The sequence below is a fragment of the Martes martes genome (assembly GCF_963455335.1).
Source record: "Martes martes genome assembly, chromosome: 2".
Lineage (NCBI taxonomy): Eukaryota > Metazoa > Chordata > Mammalia > Carnivora > Mustelidae > Martes > Martes martes.
The window spans coordinates 175,796,457-175,820,033 of NC_137889.1; the positions used below are offsets into that span (position 1 = coordinate 175,796,457).

The window sequence follows — 23,577 nt, forward strand, 5'->3', positions numbered from 1 at the left end:
AAGAAAAAACACAGCATAAGAAATAGTCAATGATACTGTAACAGTGATATAACAGAACAGATGGTAGCTATGCTTGTGGTGAACAAAGCAAAATGTATAAACTTGTTAAATCACTAAGTCGTACACCTGAAATGAATGTAACATTGTGTGTCAACTATACTCAAAATAAAATATAAAATAAAAATAAACTATTGGTACTACACTAAAAAAATGGATAGCAAAGGGAAGCATCAATAAAACAAAAAGGTAATCAAGTGAATGCAAGAAGATATCTGCAGATGATATATCCAATAAGGGTTTAATATCCAAAATATATTTTAAAAATTATACAACTGAATACCAAGAAAAAATCTGATTAAAAAATGGGCAAATGATCTGAGTAGACATTTTTCCAAAGGGGACACACAGATGGCCAACAGACACTTGAGAAGATGCTCAACATCACTAATCATCAGGGAAATGCAAATCAAAACCACAAAGAGATATCATCTCACACCCATTAGAATGACTAGTACCTAAAAGACAAGAAATAACAACAGTTGTCTGGGATGTGGAGAAAAGGGAATACTTGTGCACTACTGGTGGGAATGTAAATTGATGCAAACACTGTGAAAATCAATATGGAAGTTCCTTAAAAAATTAAAAACAGAAATACCATATGAACCAGTAATCCTACGACTGTATATTTACCCAAAGAAAACAAAAACACTAATTCAAGAAGAAACACACACCCTTATGTTTATTACAGCATTATTTACAAAAGTCAAGATATGAAAGCAACCCAAGAGTCCATCAAAAGATGAACAGAGGGGCGCCTGGGTGGCTCAGTGGGTTAAGTCTCTGCCTTTGGCTCAGGTCATGGTCTCAGGGTCCAGGGATCCAGCCCTGCATTGGGCTCTCTGCTTCCCCTTTCCGCACCTGCCTCTCTGCCTACTTGTGATCTCTCTCTGTGTCAAATAAATCAATAAAATCTTTAAAAAAAATGAATGAATAAACAAGATGTGGTACGTACACAATAGAATATTTCTCAGACATGAGAAAGAATGAGATCTTGCCATTTGCAACAACATGGATGGACCTAGAAGGTATTAAGCTAAGTGAAATAAGTCAAACAGAGAAAAGCAAATATCATATGATTTCACTTTACATGTGGAATCTAAAAATGAACAAACAGAGTCTGAAATACAGAAAACAACCTGGTAGTTACCAGAGGGGATGTAGGTGGGGGATGAGCAAAATAGATCAAGGAGATTAAGAGTTACAAACTTGCAGTTATAAAATAAAGAAGTCACCAAGATGAAAAGTACAGCACAGGGAATACAGTCAATAATATTGTAATAACATCATATGGTGACAAATAGTGACTACACTTATTGTGATAAGCACTGAGTAATGTATAGAATTGTCAAACCAATATGTTGTACACCTGAAACCAATATAATAGTGTATGTCAATTATACTTTTGTACTTGTATAATATTATATATTATATATATTATATATTTTATAATATTTTATACTTTTATAATATTATACTAAAGTATAATATTATACTTTAATATTTTTTACATGTTAAGGAAAAGAAGAGAAAACACAGGGAAGAAGCTCATTGATACTGGTCGTAGTAATGATATTTTGGATGTGATGTCCAAAGCACAAACAACAAAAGCAAACACCAAGAAATGGGACTCCATCAAACTCAAAAGCTTCACAGAAAAAAAATAATAATAATAATAATGAAATGAAAAACCAAACTACAGAATGGGAGAAATTTTTTGCAAATCATATCTTAGAAAAGGGGTTAATAACAAAAATATGTAAAGAACTCGGTTAACAAAAAACAAACATAGTAACTTAAAAATGGACAGAACATTTTTCCAAAGAGGGCATCAAAATGGCCAACAGGGACAGGAAAAATGTTCAACATCACTAATCGGCAGAAATAACGCAAATCAAAACCACAATGAGATACCACCTCACATCTGCTAAATGACTATCACCCAGAATACAAGAGACAACAGGTATTGGCCAGGTGTTGTGTTCCTTTCTCACCAGAAAGGAACACATACCGTGGTAGGGGAATGTAAACTAGTCCAGCTACTAAGGATAACAATATGGAAGTTTCTCAAAGAATTAAAAATCTGCCATACAATCCCAAATTACCATTACTGTGTATATACCCAAAGGAAATGAAAACAAGATTTTGATGAGACCTATCCATGCCCATGTTTATCACAGCATTACCCACAATAGCCAAGAGATGGAAATGTCTGGGAATGTCCACCAATAAATAAATAAAAAGACGTGGTACATACACATAATGTAGTATTAGTTAGCCATAAGAAAGGAGAATATACTGCTGTTTGTGGCAACATGGACAGAACTTCAGCATGTTATACTAAGCAACATAAGTCAAACAAAGTCAGACAAGTACTGTATGACATCGCTTATATGTGGAATCTTAAGAAGTTAAACCTGTAAAAAAAAATGGAGTAAAATGGTGATTACCAGGGGTTTTGGGGGGGGGAGCACTAAGAGGATGATGTTTAAGGATACAAACTATAACCAGTAGTAAATAAGCCAGAGATCTAAGGCATAGCATAATGAATACAGACAATAACATTGCACTATAATTACATAATGTAATAAAATATTGCTACATGGGCTATTACATTACAAAATATAAATGTATCAAAGTAACACACTGTACACTTCAAACTTAAAATACAGAAATCACTGGAATTATATGTATGAATCCTTACCCTCCACCTGCAAAGAGACATCCTAGATTCAGCTTTCACCAACCAGATGAAAAGAAGTCAAAATATGGGAGAGTTACCTCTGAACGACTGTGAGAATCTGCCTTAGATCTCCCTGCTTTCTTCAAATACCTGGACTTTAAGCAACTAAAAAGCTCATATTTCAAAATCTGTAGCAGATTTTCAATAGGAGCTAATGAGTTGAAAGCTAACAGAGTTTTCTCAAAATTATGGAAATATGTATTTAAATCCAATTTCTAGCCTAAAAATTTTGGCCAAGTGCCCAAATTCTGAGCGATGTTTGAGCCCACCTGGCTCTGTGACAATTTGTTCTCTTGCACAAAACTGCTGAAAATCAAAGCTAAATGCATTCACCAGAAATATAAATATGGAGTATGATTAAAAGGGGCTTTGCCTAAATACATGCCATAGTTTAGACAATAACCAGTGAATATCAGTATTCTTGTGAATTGTGTCAAAACTGACCAGTGACCAGCACTAAACTTAGAAAAGTATATTTTTCCCTAAGCGATGAAGAACCAACTATTTTATTTTAATAAAATTTTAATTTTATTTTATTTTAATAAAATTTATTTTATTATTAATAAATTTTAACTTATTTTATTAATTTTAATATTTTTATTTTAATAATATTTTTCTTTTAAAAATATTATTATTTTTCAGTTTTAAAAATTATTTTATATAATTTTATTTTAATAATATTTTATTATTTTAATTTATTTTAATAAATTATTTTATTTTAATAATATTTTTACATTGATTTTATACTTACTAGCTCAATAATTTTTGTAAAATTTCACTAATGATGATGGGACCTTTCCAGAGCAATTTGAATAGGTATTTGCTATCAATTTCCTCAAAAAGAAAAAGAGAAGAAATCTGGTGCTGAGAATTTATAACACAGAGAAATGGGATTAACTACAATGATATGAGCCCCTAACATACATTGAGAATTTAATCTGTGCCTATAGTTCTTCTAAGTCTTACTTGATTTAATCCTCATAACAAGCCTATGAGTACTATTGCTTCCCTTACTTTCCCTTCAGGAGAGAGATTAGGTTATCTTTCCAAGGTATCAAAGCTAGATCTAGAATTTGCCAAAGAATCTGACCAAGAAGTACTGAACTATTCATAGCGTTCTAGGCTTTCACTTCTTCAGAGTGGGAGCAAGTAGACTCTGGTGTTGACTCCCCCTAAATATACTACTACCCTCCCTATTCTCCTCATACAGAAATTACAGCTGTCTAATTACACAAAATGATGAGAAAGAGCAATATTTTGAATGCGATCTATACTCAAGCTTTGGTTGTTTTCACTCATGAAAGAAATGGAAGTAACACATCTTAATGGTTAAATCACTCACTATTTTGGTGACAAGAAGTCGACACTATATATTATTTATATTCTTTTGTTGTATTTAGCTTACTTTTTCCCCCAATGTAAATAGATTTTAATACGAGAATGGTTATCATATGGTGGAATAACATTCTAAGTTTAACTGCTGGATAAGCATTGGACTACATTTGGTGAATAAACATTGAAATAATGAGCATCCTACCAGTAACATGAAGTGTGTATTGTTATTGCCAGCAGAGCTGATTTATTTTTTTACTAACTATCTTGACACAAGGTTAATGAATATAAGTAAAATTGATATTGCAATATCGATCACAAAATAGTATTATCTGTTAAGTGTATTTCAAGGTACATTTCAAAAACTAAGAGTTGAGTTTGCAATATAGAGCGAACCAGATCCTCACCTTTGTAAATACCTACCAGTAAAGTCAAATAATTCCTGACCTTTTATTACACCACAGTAGGCCTGTCTAGGTTTGGAAGCAGCAGGCACTCTTCATCTAAGATGTTCTGAAAGGCAAGTGTGGTTGCAGACGGGTTGCAGCACAGAGCATTTGCCCAACATCCTTCATTTAAGTATAAATAAATGTGTGTCGGTATCTGTGTGTATGTTGACAATGCTAACAAGTTCATTTATAACATTATCTTAATTTGCCTCTATTTTTGTTAACATTTTACTTAATTTTATTCTTCATGGGTACGTCTTTTCTCCTGCCTCTTGCTAGTACACTCATACCTAATAACATAATCCACAATTACACAGAGTTTCCTGAGGTCACCATTTAAATGCAAGGTCTCTTTCAATCATATTTGTATGTCTTGTCCCATGGTGGTATAGCCTGGTAATTGCTTAATAAGTTCAATTTAAATTGAAGAGATAGAGGCACCTGGGTGGCTCAGTTGGTTAAGCGGCTGCTTCAGGCCCAGGTCATGATGCCAGGGTCTTGAGAAGGAACCCAGCAGGGTCCTGGGATTCAGCCCCACGTCTGGCTCCCTGATCTGAGCGGAGCCTGCTTCTCTCTCTCCCTCTTCCCCTCTTCTCCTCTTGTTCTCTCTCTCTCTCTCTCTTTCAAATAAATAAATAAAATCTTTTAAATAAATAAATAAATAAAAGCAATACTAAATCTTAATTCAGTAACTAATGGAACAGCCAACCTCTTCAGCTCATTCATTAATTTGCACTCTTTTTAAAAAAAAAAAAATATTTGGTTGAGTGCTTAATATGTACTAGCCACTGCACTGGGAGCTGAGAACACAAAAGACCTGGTATCAGTTTTCAAGGAGAGGACTAATGCAGAAGATCAATATGAAATGAGATTGTCACATGACCCAGGAAAGCCACTTCTGGGTACACAGCCAAAGGAAATGAGAACAGGATCTCAAAGAGAAATCTGAACTCCCATGTTTACTGCAGCATTATTCACACCAGCCAAGATATGGAATCAACCTGAGTTCCACTAATGGATGAATAGATACAAAAGGTGTGGTGTATATCCAGAGGAATATCATTTAGCCAAGAGAAAGAAAGAAATCCTGCTGTTTGTGACAAATGGACGCACCTTGAGGGCATTATGCATAGAGAAAGACCAACACCTTATGACACCCATTATACACGGAATTTAAGAAAAAGCTTGTAGAACACCAGTATAGAATGGTGGTTACCAAGGGCTGACAGATGGGGGAAATAGGGAGAAAGTTGGTCAAAAGGTACCAACTTCCAGTTACCAGATGATTAAGTTCTGGGAATCTAATGTACAGCACTGTGATTATAGTTAACAATGCTGAACTCTATACTTGAAAGTTGTTAAAGTAGAGCTTAAATGGTCCAGCCACAAAAAGAATGGTAATTATGTGATATTGAGGTTTTGGCCAAAGCTGTAGTGGTAATCATACTGTGAGACATAAATGTATCAAATTAACACGTTGTATATTTTCAACTTACTAAATGTTGCATATCAACTATAGCTCAATAAAGTTAGGAAAAATGGGATCTATCAAGAAAGGAATAAAGAGAGAGAAAGGAAACTACATATTGTAGGAAATGTAGTAAGGACCGTGTACCTAGGCAAGTGCGGAGACTAAATGCAAAAGGATTCTACAGCAAGGGGACACTCAGTGTTGCAAGACTATGAAACTGGGGAATACATTTAAAAAACCCAATAGCTTAGGATACAAACTTGTAAATAATACAAGCTTAGCATAAAATACTTCATCTACTTTTGTTTTGGGATGCAAAATACAACTAGCCTTACAGGATAGATTTTGTGAAATGTTCCCCCACAAAGGTGAATGTTAGGGAGTTTACAGCTGATAGATGCAAGGCATGTATATTCAAGTCAGCTCTAGAAAGGTTCACCCTTACCCTTAGAACTTAAAATTCGTTAACTTCACCTGTGGGAGTAACTTTGAAATCCTAAGAATAAAGTTATTTTCATCTTTAGGCAACTCCTTTCAAAACCTCCGATGGCACAGCCTCTCACCACTGAAAGAATAAACTTGATTAGAAAAGACACCAGCATGTCTTTCAGGAGACCAGCTGCTACCAAATGCTGTCAGTTTATTCAAATACCCTTAAGTTAATTCAAAAGAAGTTTAAAAAAAAATGTGTCAATAAATATAAATTGAAGGGTAATCTAAAACACTACTTTCCAAGTACTTCAAATACACATGTATATATAATACATATAACATACAGATTATATAGAGAGAGACAGGGAGAGAGAGAAAGAGTCAGTCTCAATATATATAATGAGTCAATCTCAATACTCAATACCCAGCTGGTATTTAATATTGTTTTGAATTGAACTATACTAAGTATATAATTTAATGCCATTAACCACTATCCAGAACCAACAGACTACATGTAATTAACAAAATTGATTTAAACTAAAATAGCCTCTTCATTATGCCATCTTCTAAGAAAAGAACATATAAACATATAAAATGCATTCTAGGGGCGCCTGGGTGGCTCAGTGGGTTAAAGCCTCTGCCTTCGGCTCAGGTCATGATCCCAGGGTCCTGGGATCGAGCCCCGCATTGGGCTCTCTGCTCAGCAGGGAGCCGGCTTCCTCCTCTGTCTCTGCCTACCTCTCTGCCTACTTGTGATCTCTGTCCAATAAATAAATAAAATCTTTAAAAAAAATGCATTCTAATACACAAAGCGAAAATGAATTTTCTATGGAAGAGGAGTATATGACTACCTTAGCACTGTCACATTTAAGTCAGTTTATAGAACTTATAAATATTTGTTCCCCCCCAAAAAGGGCTGAATTGAGTCAAATGGTTTGTTTTCTTTAGTTTAAAAAAACATTCATAAATATGGTAGGCTTACACAATAAAAATTAACTCTTTTATCAAGTAAAGACATAAAAATATGTATTTACTGTATTCTTAGGGAAATCTAATATAGAAGTATTTTATTCATTCATCTATAATTCACACTACTTTTTTTTTTTTTTTTTTTTTTTTGCTTGTAGAGCTAAGTTCTAAGTACTCAGTGGACACCGAAATATACTTGTCAAATTGACTGCATGAAACAAGCATAACTTTTATATGTTTAGGAGGAAGAGCTTTGAAGTAAAACAGATCTATTCAAATTCCATCTCAGCCCCATAAGGTCTATGACCCAGGGATGTTACTTAATTAGCCTTTTCAAATCATAGTTTCCTAACTAGAGTAGCAGGGAACCAAGCTCGAGGAATGTTATGATAAGTAAATAAGTAATGTGTATAAAACACATCACAAAATTAGGTACACAGTAAATGTTTTTATTACACATTCTGTATTTTGGAAAAAAAAATCAACTTTTTTCTAAGCTTACATGGAGAATATTTAACACCAACATCATTTATGATACTGTCTGTGGCAAAAGACATGTGTTATAATTTTATCATCTAAGATGTTAATAAAAATGTTAATGTCATGGGGAAAATGTCATTAAGTATAGTAAATGTACAAAACAAAACAAAGACAGCATACAAACAATTTGTATAGGACAACAACAATGCATAGAAAAAATATTGGAAGGAAATAAATCAAGATTTTATTAGTTACTGTTGGTGATTTTTTTTTCCTTTTTTTTTTTTTTTTAAAGATTTATGTATTTATTTATTTGTCAGAGAGAGCGAGCATGTGAGCACAGGCAGACAGAGTGGCAGGCAGAGGCAGAGGGAGAAGCAGGCTCCCCGCCGAGCAAGGAGCCCGATGTGGGACTCGATCCCAGGATGCTGGGATCATGACCTGAGCTGAAGGCAGCCGTCCAACCAACTGAGCCACCCAGGCATCCTACTGTTGGTGATTTTTTAATTTTACTTTTTTCTATATAATTCTTTAAAACTGAATGTATAACTTTCATAATCTAACAAGAGCTACTTTTAGATGACAAGTTGACAATCATTTTCACATTTTTAACTAATGTCAGTTAATAACTCATGATGATAGAATAGATAATAATTGATGCTTATTTTCATACAGATTATTTCTCTTTTTCCAAGGGGATTTTTTTTTTTTTTAACTAAGGCATAGTCCCACACGCATATGTGCATGGGAGCGTGCGTGCACACGCGCGTGTGCTCGCGTGCGCGCGCGCACACACACACACACACAGTGAGTTGTGGCAATCTAAGTTACAAAAGAAAAAGAACTCCACCAATAAAACTTATAATGTCGTTTAGCCTTTCAGCGTCATAATCCAAATAACAGCAGACAAATAAGAAGCTGTAGAGGTAGCAGGGAAAGCTAAAGTCATAATCCTATTTAAAAAAGATTAAGTCTATGGGCATCTGGGTGGCTCAGTTGGTTAAGCATCAGGCTCTTGATTTAAGCTCAGGTCATGATCTGAGGGTCTTGAGATCAAGCCCAGGTGTGGGGCTCAGTGCTCAGAGCAGAGTCCCCTGGAGATTTCCTCTTTCCCTCCTTATCTTTCTGCCCCTCCCCCCCAAAATATATAAATCTTAAAAAAAAAAAAAAAGATCAAGTTTAGAGACTGTACTATGCCAGACAGAAAAGTTTAAGCCCTAAAACAGAACCCAGTGACAAAGCGCAGCCTCCAAACTTTTTCACCCCAAGTTTTTTGTCATTTTCTGTCCACTTTATTACTTCACTTATTTGCATAAAATCAGGATGCTGGTGTTTCAAAGTTATCTGTTCCTTTTACTTGTTCTCCACTGACTCAAAAGTCATTCTGTCATGTGGTTGCAAAAGAAATTTTCACATTGGAATTACAAAAATAACTAGTAAGTCTTTAGAAGGAAAAGAACCCTCTTTTAAAAAAATGATTAACAAAATTCTTTTCCATATAACATTTGATGATAAAAGTAGAAGCACTTTTAGACTAGAAAATAATATAAAATTTTAAAGGTATACATCTAAATAGAGTAACTTTCTAAAGATGTTTTTTAGAAAGCTTTGAATACAACTGGCCTGCTAACATAAGACTGAAAAGTTATTATGAGTATTTTCAACTCAACTAGCTATCTTTCTCCCAACACAGTCAAATAAATCAGAATAGATTTGAAAGACCAGATATAAAAATCCATTAAGACAAATCAGAATTCAAAGTTCAGTTCAGTAATGGCATTAATTCCTAGATCTGGCACTCTCATAGATCACAACAAAAAATGTATACCAAACTTAAAGAATATCAAGTGCATCCTAGAGAAATATGTACTTTTACACCAAATATTACTCAACCAACACATGGAGTACAAAACTGGAAGCACTTTAAGATAAGAGCAGTACTACCATTCTGTAAACACACTGATTGTGAGAAATAAAGGATATATATATACTGTTCATTCTAACTATGGGTAGTCTACATATCACATGCCAAGCCTATAACTATTTATTGTTGATGTAGTACAATGCCAACATAAAATGCCTTGTCTTCTAGATATAGCTAAAAACAGCAACAAGCACACCTAACAGACAACCCCTACCCAAAAAACAAGAAGCATAAAAATCACTCTACTTTCCTTCAAGAAAGGACAATTTTCAGTATTAAAAGAGTAATACAGAATGGTAATATCATTAGTATAGGTCGCAGAGTCTAAAAGACTTGGTAAAATAATGAGTTAACACTGCGAATAGATAAAAGTGTCCATCCAGCCAAATGAAGTTAGTATTAAATGTTTAATAGCCTGTATATAACCTTGAGCATTGGAACCCAATGACTTGGATACAAGCACTTAAGGAGATAATGAATCTAGCTCAGTGTTTGTCAGAAAATATTACCAAACTTTCAAGTCCTAGTAGAGAGCATTAAAACACTTCTTGGCCCTGAATCAGAAAAGAGTTCTGTTGGAGTTGATCCAAAAAACTAACTGTAGTAAGATTGACAAGCCTAGGTGACTTGAACTTGGCCTGAAAAATTCAAGTTCCAAGAATGAACTTGTTATTAAATTGGTTGTGTCAAACTTTTGAAAGTTATTATGTTATCATTTAATTGAAAAATAATTTTCTAATTAACTTTATAAGTAAATTGAATATACTTGGTATATAACAAAGTTAAAATGTAATATTGACAAGAATATTAAACTTAGTTTAATATGGCTAACAATTAATTGTAACTGCTAACATTTGTTAAGCTTTTATTATATGTCAAGCCCTGGTCTAAGGACTTTACATGTATTCTCATATCCTATAAAATTGGTACTATAGGGATGCCTGGGTGGCTCAGTTGGTTAGGTGTCTGCCTTTGACTGGAGTCATGGTCCCAGGATCCTGGGATCTAGTTCCCCGTTGGGATCCTTACTCAGCGGGGAGCCTGCTTCTCCCTCTGCCTGCTGCTCTCCCAGCTTGCGCTCTCTCTCTCTCTCTGACAAATAAATAAAATATTTTTTAATTGATACTATAATAACCCCCATTGTACAGGTAAGGGAGTGGAGACTCAGAAAAAATAAATAATTTAACCAAGATCACACATTTGGCAAATGGCAGTGTTTAAGATTACTGAACCATTTTGCTACTCTCTTTCCATCTGCATAGAAACTCAGGGGCAAAAAGGGGAGAGGGAGTGAGAAGTTGAAACTGGCGTTCCAGTGTATAAACTATAATTCTGTAGTTCTCAGAGAATCTTCATCCTGCTAATTTCACACATAGCCTGATTTTTAAAAGGTGTTAAAATGACTGATACATGTTATACACTAAAATAAGTATTTGTTGAAAAAACTGTGCTAAAGGGGAAATAAAAAATAATAAGGCCTCCTTCTATCTCTAAAACATAGTGGACAAACAAGTTCATCCATTAATTTTGTTTTTATGAATAATACTGGTGGTTTTCTTAGAGACTGCTAAACAAAATAAGTATACTCTGTATACTTACATCATTACCTAAGCTGAAGAGAATGGAAATATAAAAATTTTACAGTATATTTTCATTCACCAATATTAAAAGAAACCCTGTGTAAAATAATCTGTGAAAATACGCTACAATCGATATAAAATATAAAATAAATGCATACACAAGAGGATTCAAGATAAATTTTACATCACAAATTGGTTTTATATTACATTTGGTTAGTCAATGACTAGAATACCACTTCAGAACAGCATTATTTAACCTGGAACCATGTACTTTTCCCACAGAATAATCAATGAAGAAGGCTGTAGCGCTTACATTTCTAGGACTTTTATGAATGACGCTCAGAGCTCATTAGTTATGTGAGTATTATGCACATAGTTATTTGTAATAGAGATATTTTATTTTATTTAACACTTCTTCCGGCTCCAGAAGTTAAATATCCTAAATTCCAAATATCTCTCAAATTACCTTGTTACATTGCATGAGTTTCCCACTGCAATAAACTATTTTAAGGGCATGTTTTCATAATTTAGAGACAACCTATGTTCTCCTCAAAATCAAAGTCAAGTCCACAACTCTCTAGGAGAAAAAGAAAGAACAACACTGTGAAAGATTCCAAAATGCAAGAATCTTAACCACTGAGCAATTATGCTCATATCTTCTAACAAAAACCTCTAGCCATAAAAGAATCAAAAGAAGTCTCATCTTCTAAAATGGAGTATACCCACGTTTGAATGACACACATGTTTAGGAGCTGAAATGCTAGTTAAAGGTCCCATTGATAAAGGATAAGATGTAAACAGTGATGCTAAAAAATGTTTTAATTACTTAATATATATTGAAGAAATCCCAGTTTTATATAGGCAATAAAATATCACCTTCCTTTAGGCAACTTTTCTATCAAACTCTTTACTGTACAACAAATAATACTTTGATATAATTAAGAAAATTAGATTTTATCTACCACTACAACCTGCACTTTCTTTGCTTCTCTGTGAAATCGTTTTCACAGGAAATCCAGCACTATTAAAAAAGACAATCTAACACTAACGCCCAGTGTGCTGTGTTTTGTCACCATATCTCCAAGGTTGCTAGAACATACAATGAGCACCTTCCAATCAAGCTTGCACCTGTGGAAAAAGAAATATTTTTTTAAAGTCTTTTCCACTTCTCCAGTCAAAATAAAGTACAATAAATTGTGTAGTTCCCAACCAGTAAGTGAATTACCAAAAGAAATAGATACAATTAAAGCTGGTCTATTTCTATCATAAGCAGTCAATGATATTCTCCCCAACTCTACAGGCAAGTTTTGAAGCTTCTTGTGTCTTGCCAAAGAACGAGCGTTTGCCAAATGATGTTCCTGCTGCCATCCCAGCTGGCTTTTCATTTGTCCAAATAGCTCTCTAGTTGTGGCCCTGCTCCTCTTATAAGCGTCACTGATTTCTGTGCCGGTCCCATCCCCCTAGCGCCCGTCATATTTGGTGTAGTCCTTGAACTTGATCCACAGAGCCCCCTCCTGAAGCGCACTACAAAACGCACCATGTCAAATGCTTTCCAAATCCTCACCCTCCTTCTCTCATTTCAGAAAATCACTGCATTTCAGTCCCCCTGGAAAAGGGGACTCAATACCCCTTTTGCACTTGAGGTGCCCAGAAAGGAAACACAATCACATACACACGCACACACACACACACGCGCGCACGCACAACGTCCCTTCCTCATCTCCAACCCTGAGAGCAGAAGATATCAAAACCCCAGTTCCCTCCACCCTTGGCTGTTCAAAACACCCAGCAGTTACTGACAACTGGCGTGGGGGAGGGACGTCTGAGGTTTCTGAGTGGATGGACACCTCCTTCCCACCAACTGCTCTCATGCCCCGGCCCCTTGAGGAGCTCAGGAAGCACGCAGGTCCCTTCTTTCCTTGCCCCCTTCCGAAAACACCCATAATTGTAAGCTCCTGCGCCAGACCCGCACCAACTGCAGGTGGTCCTGGCGTGCGCCGTAATGCCTCGATGCCAAACTGCCCTCTGTAGGGACACCACCGAGACCCACATAAGTTAACCCGCAGGAATTCCGTGGAAGCAGAGAGAAGAGGACCTTTGCGCCCAGCTTTGTGCTCGCGTCTTCCCCCGCCCTTCGCAGAAGGGAGCCCAGCGCCTCCAAGAGCACGGCAGGGTGAGAGCGCAAAACCAATGAAGTTAAGAAAGAGGACTTGGCTGGGAAACGCTTGCTCCCGAGTTGAAGAAGACGGGAATCGAAAGGCAAATCGCCAGGGACGAAGCTGTAAACTGTGTCCACAGCCTGACGGGGCCGAACAGGGAAAGCCCCTCGCATTTACTGGTTAACCAGCCCCGGCCCGGGACACCGGCCCCGTCCGGGTTCCGGCCGAGCTCAAACCCACCGCGGGTCGGAGAAGGGGCGGGGAGACCGGGAACTTACGGAAAAAGATGTACTCCGTGTAGCTGCTCCAGATCTTGTCGTCGCGGTACTGGTTGACGAAGGCGGCGGTGCCCGAGGAGTTACACGCCACCATGTGGAAGCCAGCCTCCGACAGGCGATCGAACGCCTGCTCCAAGTAGGTGAACTTGAGGTAGAAGCGGGACGTGTACTTCTCGGGCGGCCGGTCGGGGTCGCGGCTCTCGTTGAGGGTGTCCCCGAAGACCTCCTTGGCCAGCGCGATGCGCCCGCACACCATGATGCGCGCCACACGCCGGAACTTGGCGTCCGCCTGGTTGTCTCGCACGGTGGTGTAGGAGCCGCGGTAGCCGAGCGTGAGGAAGCCCGAGCGCTTGTCCGGCGCGCCGCCGCCGCCCGCGCCGTGCGCTCCCGGGCCCGAGGGCGCGGCTGCGGCCGCCCCACGCAGCAGTAGCGCGTCGCTGCTGCCCTGGGAGACGTTGTCCTCCAGGTCGCTCTGGCAGCCCTCGTCGTTGAGTGAGTTCTGCTTGGTGACCTTGGGCGACAGCAGCTTGACCAGGTCGGTGAGCTGGAAGTACTCGGCCTCGCGCAGGAGCCGCTCCTTCTCGGGGAAGTGCTCGGGCAGCGCGAGCTGCTTGTCCCGCAGATAATCCAGCACGTACCTGAAGAGGAAGCCGTCCCGGTCGATGAAGAAGCGCGCCCGGCTGTCCCTGGGCAGCTCTCCGCGGCGTCGGGCGCCGCCCCGGGGGCTGGAGGGCGAGAACATACTGGCCAGAGTGCTGTCCGGGACGCTGAGCAGCGTCGAGTGCTTGGTCACATAGACCTGGCCGCCCACATTGAGCTCCACTACCTCGGGGAAGGGCGAGGGCAAACAGGGCCCCGGGGCGGCGGCCGCAGACGCGCCCGGCGAGCTGGACGAGGAGACCATCTCGCTAATGGGCAGGATGGTGCTGCCGCCACTGCCCGTGTCCTTCAAAGCCATGGTCCCCCCGCCGCCGGCCAAGTGACCCGGGAGAGCAGCACTTTCTCCTTCCTGAAGCCCGCGCCTTCCACCCTCGGCAGCCCTCGGCCTCGGCGTGTGCCTGGTGCGCCCTCGGGCCGGGCGGCACGTTCCTTCGGCCGGGGCGTCCCCGTTCAGGGCTCGGGGCAGCGGCGGCGGCGGCGGCGCCCGGGCTCCATCGGGGGAGCGAAGCGCGGGAGAAGAGCTCCGCGGGCGCCGCGGCAGCGGTGGAGGCGCGGGGAGGAGCGGCTGCTCCTTTGGGGTGACGGCGGGGAAGTGTGAGAGAGACTTGCGAGCGGCTCTTAGGCAGCCGCTGGGCTCCCCGCGGGGAGGGCGGGAGGAGGGGCCGGAGCAAAGAAAACTCGCCGCCCCAGCAGCTTGCTAGCGCTCAGCCAGCCCCGAGCGCGGACGGTGGCGCTAACTACTCCTCGCAGCCGGGGAGGCGGCACTGACGTCAAGCTCCGGACTGGGACCCGAGCCACAGCTGTCATTTAAAGAGATAGGCGCCAGCCGCTGGCTGCGGGGCTCCGACGCTAGGGGGCGGGGCGGGGGCCGAGCTGGGAGGAGATGCTACTTCGCAGCCGGCGGGGAGAGCCTAGGGAACCGAAAACACTGGGGGAAAAGGACAGCCTCTCTCCTCCATTCATATCATTACTTCCATCCATCGATCCCTCCGTCCCTCCCTCCCTCCTTCTCGTCCGTCTTCCCAGCCTGCCTTCCTTACCTTCCTCGCCACTGTTCGCCCAGTAAAATTAGTTTGGTTGGGGAGGGAAGGGGGTGTTTTTAAGGGAAGTGGGGGTACGCTTGCATTAAGGTGGGAAGTGGAGCAGGGAGCGGTGGGCGTCAGGGAGGAAGGTAGGAAAGTCTGTATTATAATAAAAATGCGAGGCTCCTAATCTGACATTACTACAAATGTTGGCGTGGGAGTCGTGATTGCAGACTACCCGGCACTTTTACCATAGTTTTTGAAGCGAAGGGCGAAATGCCCGAACGTCTATTGCAATCAATGGTCATGGTTGCATATTGAACTGCATGCGCTACGCATAACTGAAGAATCTAGGAAAATCTGATTTCGGCTCCAAAACTAATAAAGGATTGTACATAACGTAACTGTTTTCTTTTATTTTTTCATTATTTGATTCATAGTAAATGCTTAATAAATGTTTGTGGGGGAAAAGACGCAACCAGGGAGGAAACTTGCTCTGTTCCTACTTTCCATTCCCGTTCAGTGCCTTCATCTAATCTCTCCATTTTCCTTCCAACTCACTGGGCAAGAGAAATGGCTTGTTTTTATTAGTCTTGTAACCCCAAGAGTCAAGCCACAAATGAAAATTATATGAATTTAAGCTCACCCTCTCCACCTGTACATAGCACAGGCACAGTCTGCAAGATCAGCATTATGTGTGATAAAAAGAGTTACGATGGAGGTGTCTGAAAGGCTCAAACTATTAACCACCAGACACTTTGATTTCAGCTCAGATCATGATCTCAGGGTCATGATCTCAGGGTCCTGAGATAGAGTCCTAGCCCCAGGATGGCTGATTTAAGATTCTCCCTTTCTCTCTCCCTTTGTCCCTCCCTCCCTTAAAATAAATAAATAAATAAATAAGTTACCTAGGATAGCAGTGCAGATGAGAAATCTCCCTTCTTGTGGCTATCCACCTGGGGCATCTTTTTGCATTCAAAGCCATAAAGAATCATTGATTGTAACTACAAAAGTGAGAGTATACTGTGGCACAAAGTAGTTTGTTTCAATGATTATAACAATATTACAGATGAACTTTAACCACTAAAAGATAAAATAATGTCTAGTCTTTATTTTTTTTAATTCTATATGCCTGCCCTATAGGGAATTTATATTTTTAGGAAATAACTCTATTCCAAAAAAGACAGAAAGGGGGTAAAACCCAGCTAATTATTCTGACCCAAGAGGACAGATTTTTAAACTGGTTTTATCTCTAAAAACCATCAATAATTATCTTAATTTTAATAGTTTCTGATGCTTCTGGACTCTATTATTATGCTTAGGATTTCTTCTCTGAACCCCCCCCCAAAAAAAGCACTGGATTTGAAATAACAGTACTAACCTCAAATTTTTATAAATAATACATTATTCTTTGGAGTGTTACAAATAACATTAATTAATTGATCCTTATAAGATACATCCACAGAAAATGCTATATCAATTTTGAAGTTACCTGAGACTGAAAGAACCTAGTGGACCAATGAAGGAACACAACACATATCTACCAAGACTGAGACTTAAAACTGGGTTTACAGTATACATCTTCATGCAACCCTCTTATATAAGCCTATTGCCTCCCAAATTTATAAATTGATCAAATTAAGAAGTAGAATTGATTTTCACCTTATTCATTTAAAAGCTAACAGCACAAAGTATTTGGAATTTAAAATAATAGTTCCTGGAAAATGAATTAATAGGAGCTTTATAACCTTTATAGATGAATAAATAATAATGCCTCAAACCACTACTAATGAAGCCCATTTATCATGAGGGAAGTATCCCTAATGATAAGTATGGTACAGCCCATAGAATCTCAATGAAGTGGACATATAATACATATGTATATGTATTTATGAATATGAGGTCTCCAATATTATCAGGTTAAAATCCATTCTAATTTTTTAATTACATAAAATATGCTTATAAGATAAATGGTCTAAAATTCATACTCTAAATGAATCATCTTAGAAATTCTTAATGAATTGCACTGTGTGCTGTATTGCTTCTTAAAATAATTCCTTCAATGTTGATTGAATATTTCTCCTTAATCCTTTCTCTCCTCATATTCCTCTAACTCTCACTCCCTCCCATAACTAAACCCTCTGACCAAACTCCAAACTAAACATACTGCAGGTCCAGGTGTCTTTTTTTTTTCTTTTTTTCTTTCTGCTAGGAATGCCTTTCCTTTTCTACCAGTTCCCTAATCCTTTACCCTTTTTATCTCTTCCCTGAGGTCCCAGCTTAAATAGCACTTTCTCTGGAAATCTTCAGCTTTTGACCAAAACAGGTGTTCCCACAGCACTCTGCACTCACACATGGGCAGGGTTTATCACACTGACGTGTCATTGTTTCTCACTAAATTGTAAGTATGGCATATAACCATATGCACTAATCTATCCCCAGCATGGTGCCCAGCCCATAAGAGATAGAAAGTTTCTGTTTATTGAATGTTTACTGCATATAAATATGTTCATATCATGAATGGATGACAAAGCATCAACTCCTGTGCTAGACATTGGACTACACAATGAGACTGCAGAGATAAGTAAGACTCGGTCCTTCAAAATTCTAATTAGGAGAAGTGAGGACAGAGTTTGATCAAAACAAACTCAATCTAAAAGAGGAGGGAAAACTAAAAAGAGATCTACACTGTTGGAACAATCATTTTGATGAGCTGAGCAATCAACACCAAATACTGCACAGGCAGACCTCATTTTATTGCACATCACAGATAGTTTATTTTTAAAAATTGAAGGTTAGTGGCAACCCCACATTGAGCAAGTCTATTGACACCAAATGCTTTTTCCAAAAGCATTTACTCACTTTGTACCTCTGTGTCACATTTTCACAATTCTCCCAAAATTTCAACTTTTTCATTATTATATTTGTTATGGTGATCTGTGATCAGTGATCTTTGATGTACTATTGTGGTTGCTTTGGGGTGTCCCAAGTCATGTCCATATGAAGTGACCAGCTATTCCTCCATCTCTTTCCCTCTCCTCTGGCCTCCCTATTTGCTGAGACACAACAATATTGAAATTAGGCCAGTCAATAACTCTACAATGGTCTCTAAATGTTCATGAGAAAAGAAGAGACCCGTTCTCTCGCTTTAAATCAAAAGCTACAAATGAGTAAGCTTAGTGAGGAAGGCATGTTGAAAGTTGAGATAAGCTAAAAGCTAGGACTCTCGGGCCAAACAGTTAGCAAGTTGTGAATGCAAAGGAAACATTCTTGAAGGAAATTAAAAATGCTACTCCAGTGACCACACGAATAATAAGGAAGCAGAACAGCCTTATTGCTGATATGGAGAAAGTTTGAGTGGTCCAGATAGAAGATGAAACCAGCAACAATATTCCCCTAAGCCAAAGCCTAATTCCAAGCAAGGCCCTAACTTTTTTCAATTCTATGAAGGCTGAGAGGTGAGGAAGCTGCAGAGAGTTTGAAGCTAGCAGAGGTTGGTTCATGCAATTTAAGGAAAGAAACCATCTCCATAACATCAAAGTGCAAGAAGCCTTAAATGCTGATGTAAAAGCTGCAGCAACTTATCCAGAAGATCTAGCTAAGATAATTCAGGAGGTGTCTACACTAAACCACAGATTTTCAATGGATACAAGACAGCTTTATGTTGGAAGATGCCATCTAGCTACAGGGGAGAAGTCAATGCCTAGTTTCGAAGCTTCAAAGGGCAGGATGACTCTTTCATTATGGGCTAATGCAGCTGATGACTTGAAGTTGAAGCCAGTGCTCATTTACCATTCTGAAAATCCTAGGGCCCTTAAGGGCCCAGTAAGTGCTCTATAAATGGAAAAACAGCACCTGGATGACAGCACATCTGTTTATGACATGGTTTACTGAATATTTTAAGCCCACTGTTGAGACCTGTTGAGACCTCAGAGAAAAGATTCCTTTCAATATATGATTGCTCATTGAAAATGTACCTGGTCAACCAAGAACTCTGATGGAGATGTCCAATGACATTAATGGTGTTTTCATGCCTGCTAATACAACATCCATTCTGCAGCCTATATGCAAGCTGTCATTTTGATGTTCAAGTTTTAATACTTAAGAAATACTTTTGGGGGGCACCTGGGTGGCTCAGTTGGCTTAACCTCTGCCTTTGGCTGAGGTCATGATGCCAGAGTTCTGGGATCAAATCCTGAGTTGGGCTCCCTGCTCAGTGTAGAGCCTGCTTCTCCCTCTCCCTCTGCCTGCTGCTCTGCCTACTTGTGCTCTCTCTATCTCTCTGCTTTTTGTAAAGCTATAGCTGCCACAGAATAACGGTTCCTCTGATGGATCCGAGCAAAGGAAAATTGAAAGTCTTCTGTAAAGGAGTCAGGATTCTAGATGCCATTAGGAACACTTGTGATTAATTTGAAGAGGTCAAAATTCAACATTAACAGGAGTTTGGAAGAAGTGGATTCCAATCCTCGTGGATGACTTTCAGGTGTTTAAGACTTCAGTGGAGAAAGTTAACTGATCTGGTGGAAATAGTGGGAGAACTAGAATAAGTGGAGCTTCAAGTGGAGCTTGAAGATGGGACTGAGTTGCTACAATCTCATCATATAACACGAACAGATGAAGAGTTGCTCTTTGCTTCTTTTGAATGAGAAAAAAAAAAAAAAAGAAGAAGTTTCTTGAGAGGAAATCTACTCCTGGTGGAGATACTGTGAAGACTGTGGAAGTGGTAACAAAGAATTTACAGTATCACATAAACATAGTTGATAAAGCAGTGGCAGGGTTTGAGAAGATTGACTCCAATTCTGAAAGCCCTACTGTAGGTAAAATGCTATCAAAGAACATTCATTGCACGCTATGGAGAAATCGCTCATAAAGGGAAGTCAAGCCATATGGCAAACCTCATTGTCTTATTTTAAGAAATTCCCACAGCCACCATCACCCTGATCAGTCAGCAACCATCAACATGGAGATAAGATCCACACCAGCAAAAAGATTATGACTCATTGAAAGCTCAGGGAATGGTCAACATATTTCAGCAAGAAAGTACTTTTAACTAAGCCATACACATTGTGGACTTTTTTAGACATGATGTTCTTGCACGCTTAATAGGAAACAGTATAGTGTAAACGTAACTTTTACATGCACTGAAGCAAACTAAATTCATTTGACTTGCTTTATTGCAGTGGTCTGGAATAGAACCCACAATATCTCTGAGGTATGCCTGTAGTCAAAACCATTTTGCTCTAAGCCACAGACACCAGTAGTGCTCCGTAGGCCAATCTCATCACAAAGTTAGGTCTGTAAGATCTTATGTTGCTGTGCAAAAATAAGACATCAAACCTCTCTGACTACAAACTACACTAGATCACTTCATATTTCTGGCACATTTTAAAATAACCTAGCCAAAACTGTCTCTAAAATACAGCAAACTAACCAAAAAGTTTATATTGAGTTCAGATTAAATAATTTGTAATTTACAACAACAAATAAAATATTTCTCCCCTAGGCTGAGAATTACTTAAAGGCAGATATCTTCTTTGACAGAGGGGGAAGAAGAACATAGAATAAAGTCAGGTCGAACTGTATTAAAATCTAACTTTGTTTCTTGCTAGCTTTCTGATTTGAGTAAATAACTTAACCCCTCTAAACTTGAGTTTTCTTGTGGATACAGTGGAAATAACAAAGATCACAGACTTCTTTCTCACTGTGATATTATGTCCAATCACAGGCCCATTCAAGATTAATAAAGTTCACTAAATTTATTATGTCTGCTTTACACCATTGTTCTGAGGGATGACAGTGGAGCTACAACCTACGGAGATAAATCTGAGTTCCCAAGCAGATTATTATTATTATATATGATTTTAGTAGCTTTGCTTTCCTTTCAATTGTTTCACCCATAGGGCCTGAGGTGACATAGTCCTACTGTCTTGAACATCCTTGCACCACCCCCAGCATGTCCTTCCCTGTCTACAGCCATTGTTGTCCCTCTCTTGCTGCCCTTTATAGTCCCAGATTATGATATAATTTCATTGGTTTAATTTATTTTGACACCTTTCCTTCTTTCTTTTCTTTTCTTTTCTTTTTTTTTAACTTTGTTCAGTCATTTGACTGTGATCAAGACCTTGTATCCAAGGCCAATCACACTTCTAGTTTTCAGGAGCCTTTCTGGTACCTGTCTATCTTATTCAAGACAGTTGAAAGTTTTGCCAAACAAAGATACAAAATTCAATCATTTGTAATTCTAAGCAAAAAGTCTGAGTTCTTTCCTGTCCCAGGAGCTTTGCAGTTTTTAAAGCACTGTGCGGTTCTATAAAAATAGGTCAACCATACATGTAATTTGAAATATTCTTGTAGCCACGTTAAAGCAGTAAAAATGAAATAGGTGAAATTATCTAATAATGTCATTTATTTAGCCCAAAATATCCAAAATACTATCATTTCAACATGTTGTTAATAAAACATTTATTGATGGCATAATTTGCATTTTTTTCCAAACTAGGTCTTCAAAACATGGTATGTATTTTACACTTATAACACATCTCAGCTTGGACTAGTCATATTTGATGGCTCAGTGGCCACATGTGGCCCATGACTACTGTGCTACACAACATACCTCTGGAGCATTTGTGAGTCTAATACCTACTTGTTTTGAGGATTAAGTAAAATAAAATATCTTTTAAATAATTTCATTACAAGACTTGCAATGACAGGAAGCTGGAGCTTAACACTTAAGTGGAGTTATTGACACATAAAATAAAGGCAAGGAAGCATCTCTCTAGCACCCCCCCCAAAAAAAAAGAAAGAAAAGAAAGGAAAAATTCTAAAAAAATAATAATAATGTATACTCTATTTGTGATAGAATTTGGTTTCCCTTTCACACCTATCATATCTCTACAGAGTGAAATTCAAGCACATTTTTCTCACGCACCACTCTTGTGAAAAATAAGCCAAGCCAAGGGCCAGCGGCCACCTGCAAGGTAAAAAGCAGAAGGTTTTCTGCCAGAGCAGGGTCAACATTGGTAGCAACAAGATTGAATATAAGATGGGAAGGACCATATTCAAGTTCAACAATTGCAATAGAATCTGAGGAAAGTTGGAAAGCTGAGTACAAAAACTAGTTCACTCCAAAATCTCATATAGCAGTTGTCAGAATTTCAATGATGCTATGAAATGAAAAATTTTGCAAATGAGGTATTTAGAAAACTCAAAGTATTGATGCTTGATGCATATGTTATATAGCATATTTCAGGAATTTAAATATCTTAACATACTGTGATATGAGTTCTTATCCTATGTTATAAATTACACAGAAGCACTATTAAAGGTTAGGGTGACACAAGGTAAAACTCCATTAAATTAAATGCCCAAAGAAATTAATGAAGGTTTGTACAGATTATGATTCAATATATCTAGGCACTTAGTATAGTGTTTGGAACATAAAAAGTGATCAATAGATGTTTGTGAATAAAATCATGTATAAACCACTTTCATATTAACTTATATGATATAAATGTCATGTTTTCAGAGGTGGCTATATAATTAATATATTGAATGTGTGTGGAATGCATGTGTTGGGGGTAATTTAGCAACAGATGGTCTAGTATTTCATCTTGCCCAACTGGCTGTCTCCTTGAAACATTGCTTAGCTCCCCAAAGCTTGGGGAATAAAGGAAATAATTCTCCATAACCTTAGGACATTCTGGGTAATACTTTTAGGCTGGAAATTGGGGATAATATTCCAATCTAGATGGATTCTAAACTCTTTCAGATAACGTAAACCAGGAGTCTATAACTAGAGATATAATACACATAATATAAAATTTATCAATTCTGTGCTTCAATGAAACAAAAGTCTCAGTGATTAGAAGAAGATTCTAAAATACAAGGCAAGTTAATGTTAATTTCTGATAACTAGATTTTCCCTTGGAAATGCCCCCAAATCACGAACTTTCCTTAAATTTATTTTGACCAGTGACTATTTATTAACTGATGTGTTTGATTCCATTATCAAAAACCTAATC

The 23,577-nt window shown here is 38.5% G+C and overlaps 1 protein-coding gene across 1 annotated transcript in view; it reads right to left on the minus strand.

Moving 5' to 3' along the window:
* The window catches only part of KCTD8 (potassium channel tetramerization domain containing 8), a 247,989-nt gene extending 233,024 nt beyond the window's left edge, over window positions 1-14,965 (minus strand). The window contains exon 1 of the mRNA XM_080797781.1: window positions 13,875-14,965. Coding sequence (XP_080653907.1) covers window positions 13,875-14,832 — 958 coding nt within the window. The 5' untranslated portion in view covers window positions 14,833-14,965. The remainder of the gene's footprint in view (window positions 1-13,874) is intronic.
* Window positions 14,966-23,577: the final 8,612 nt, after the last annotated feature.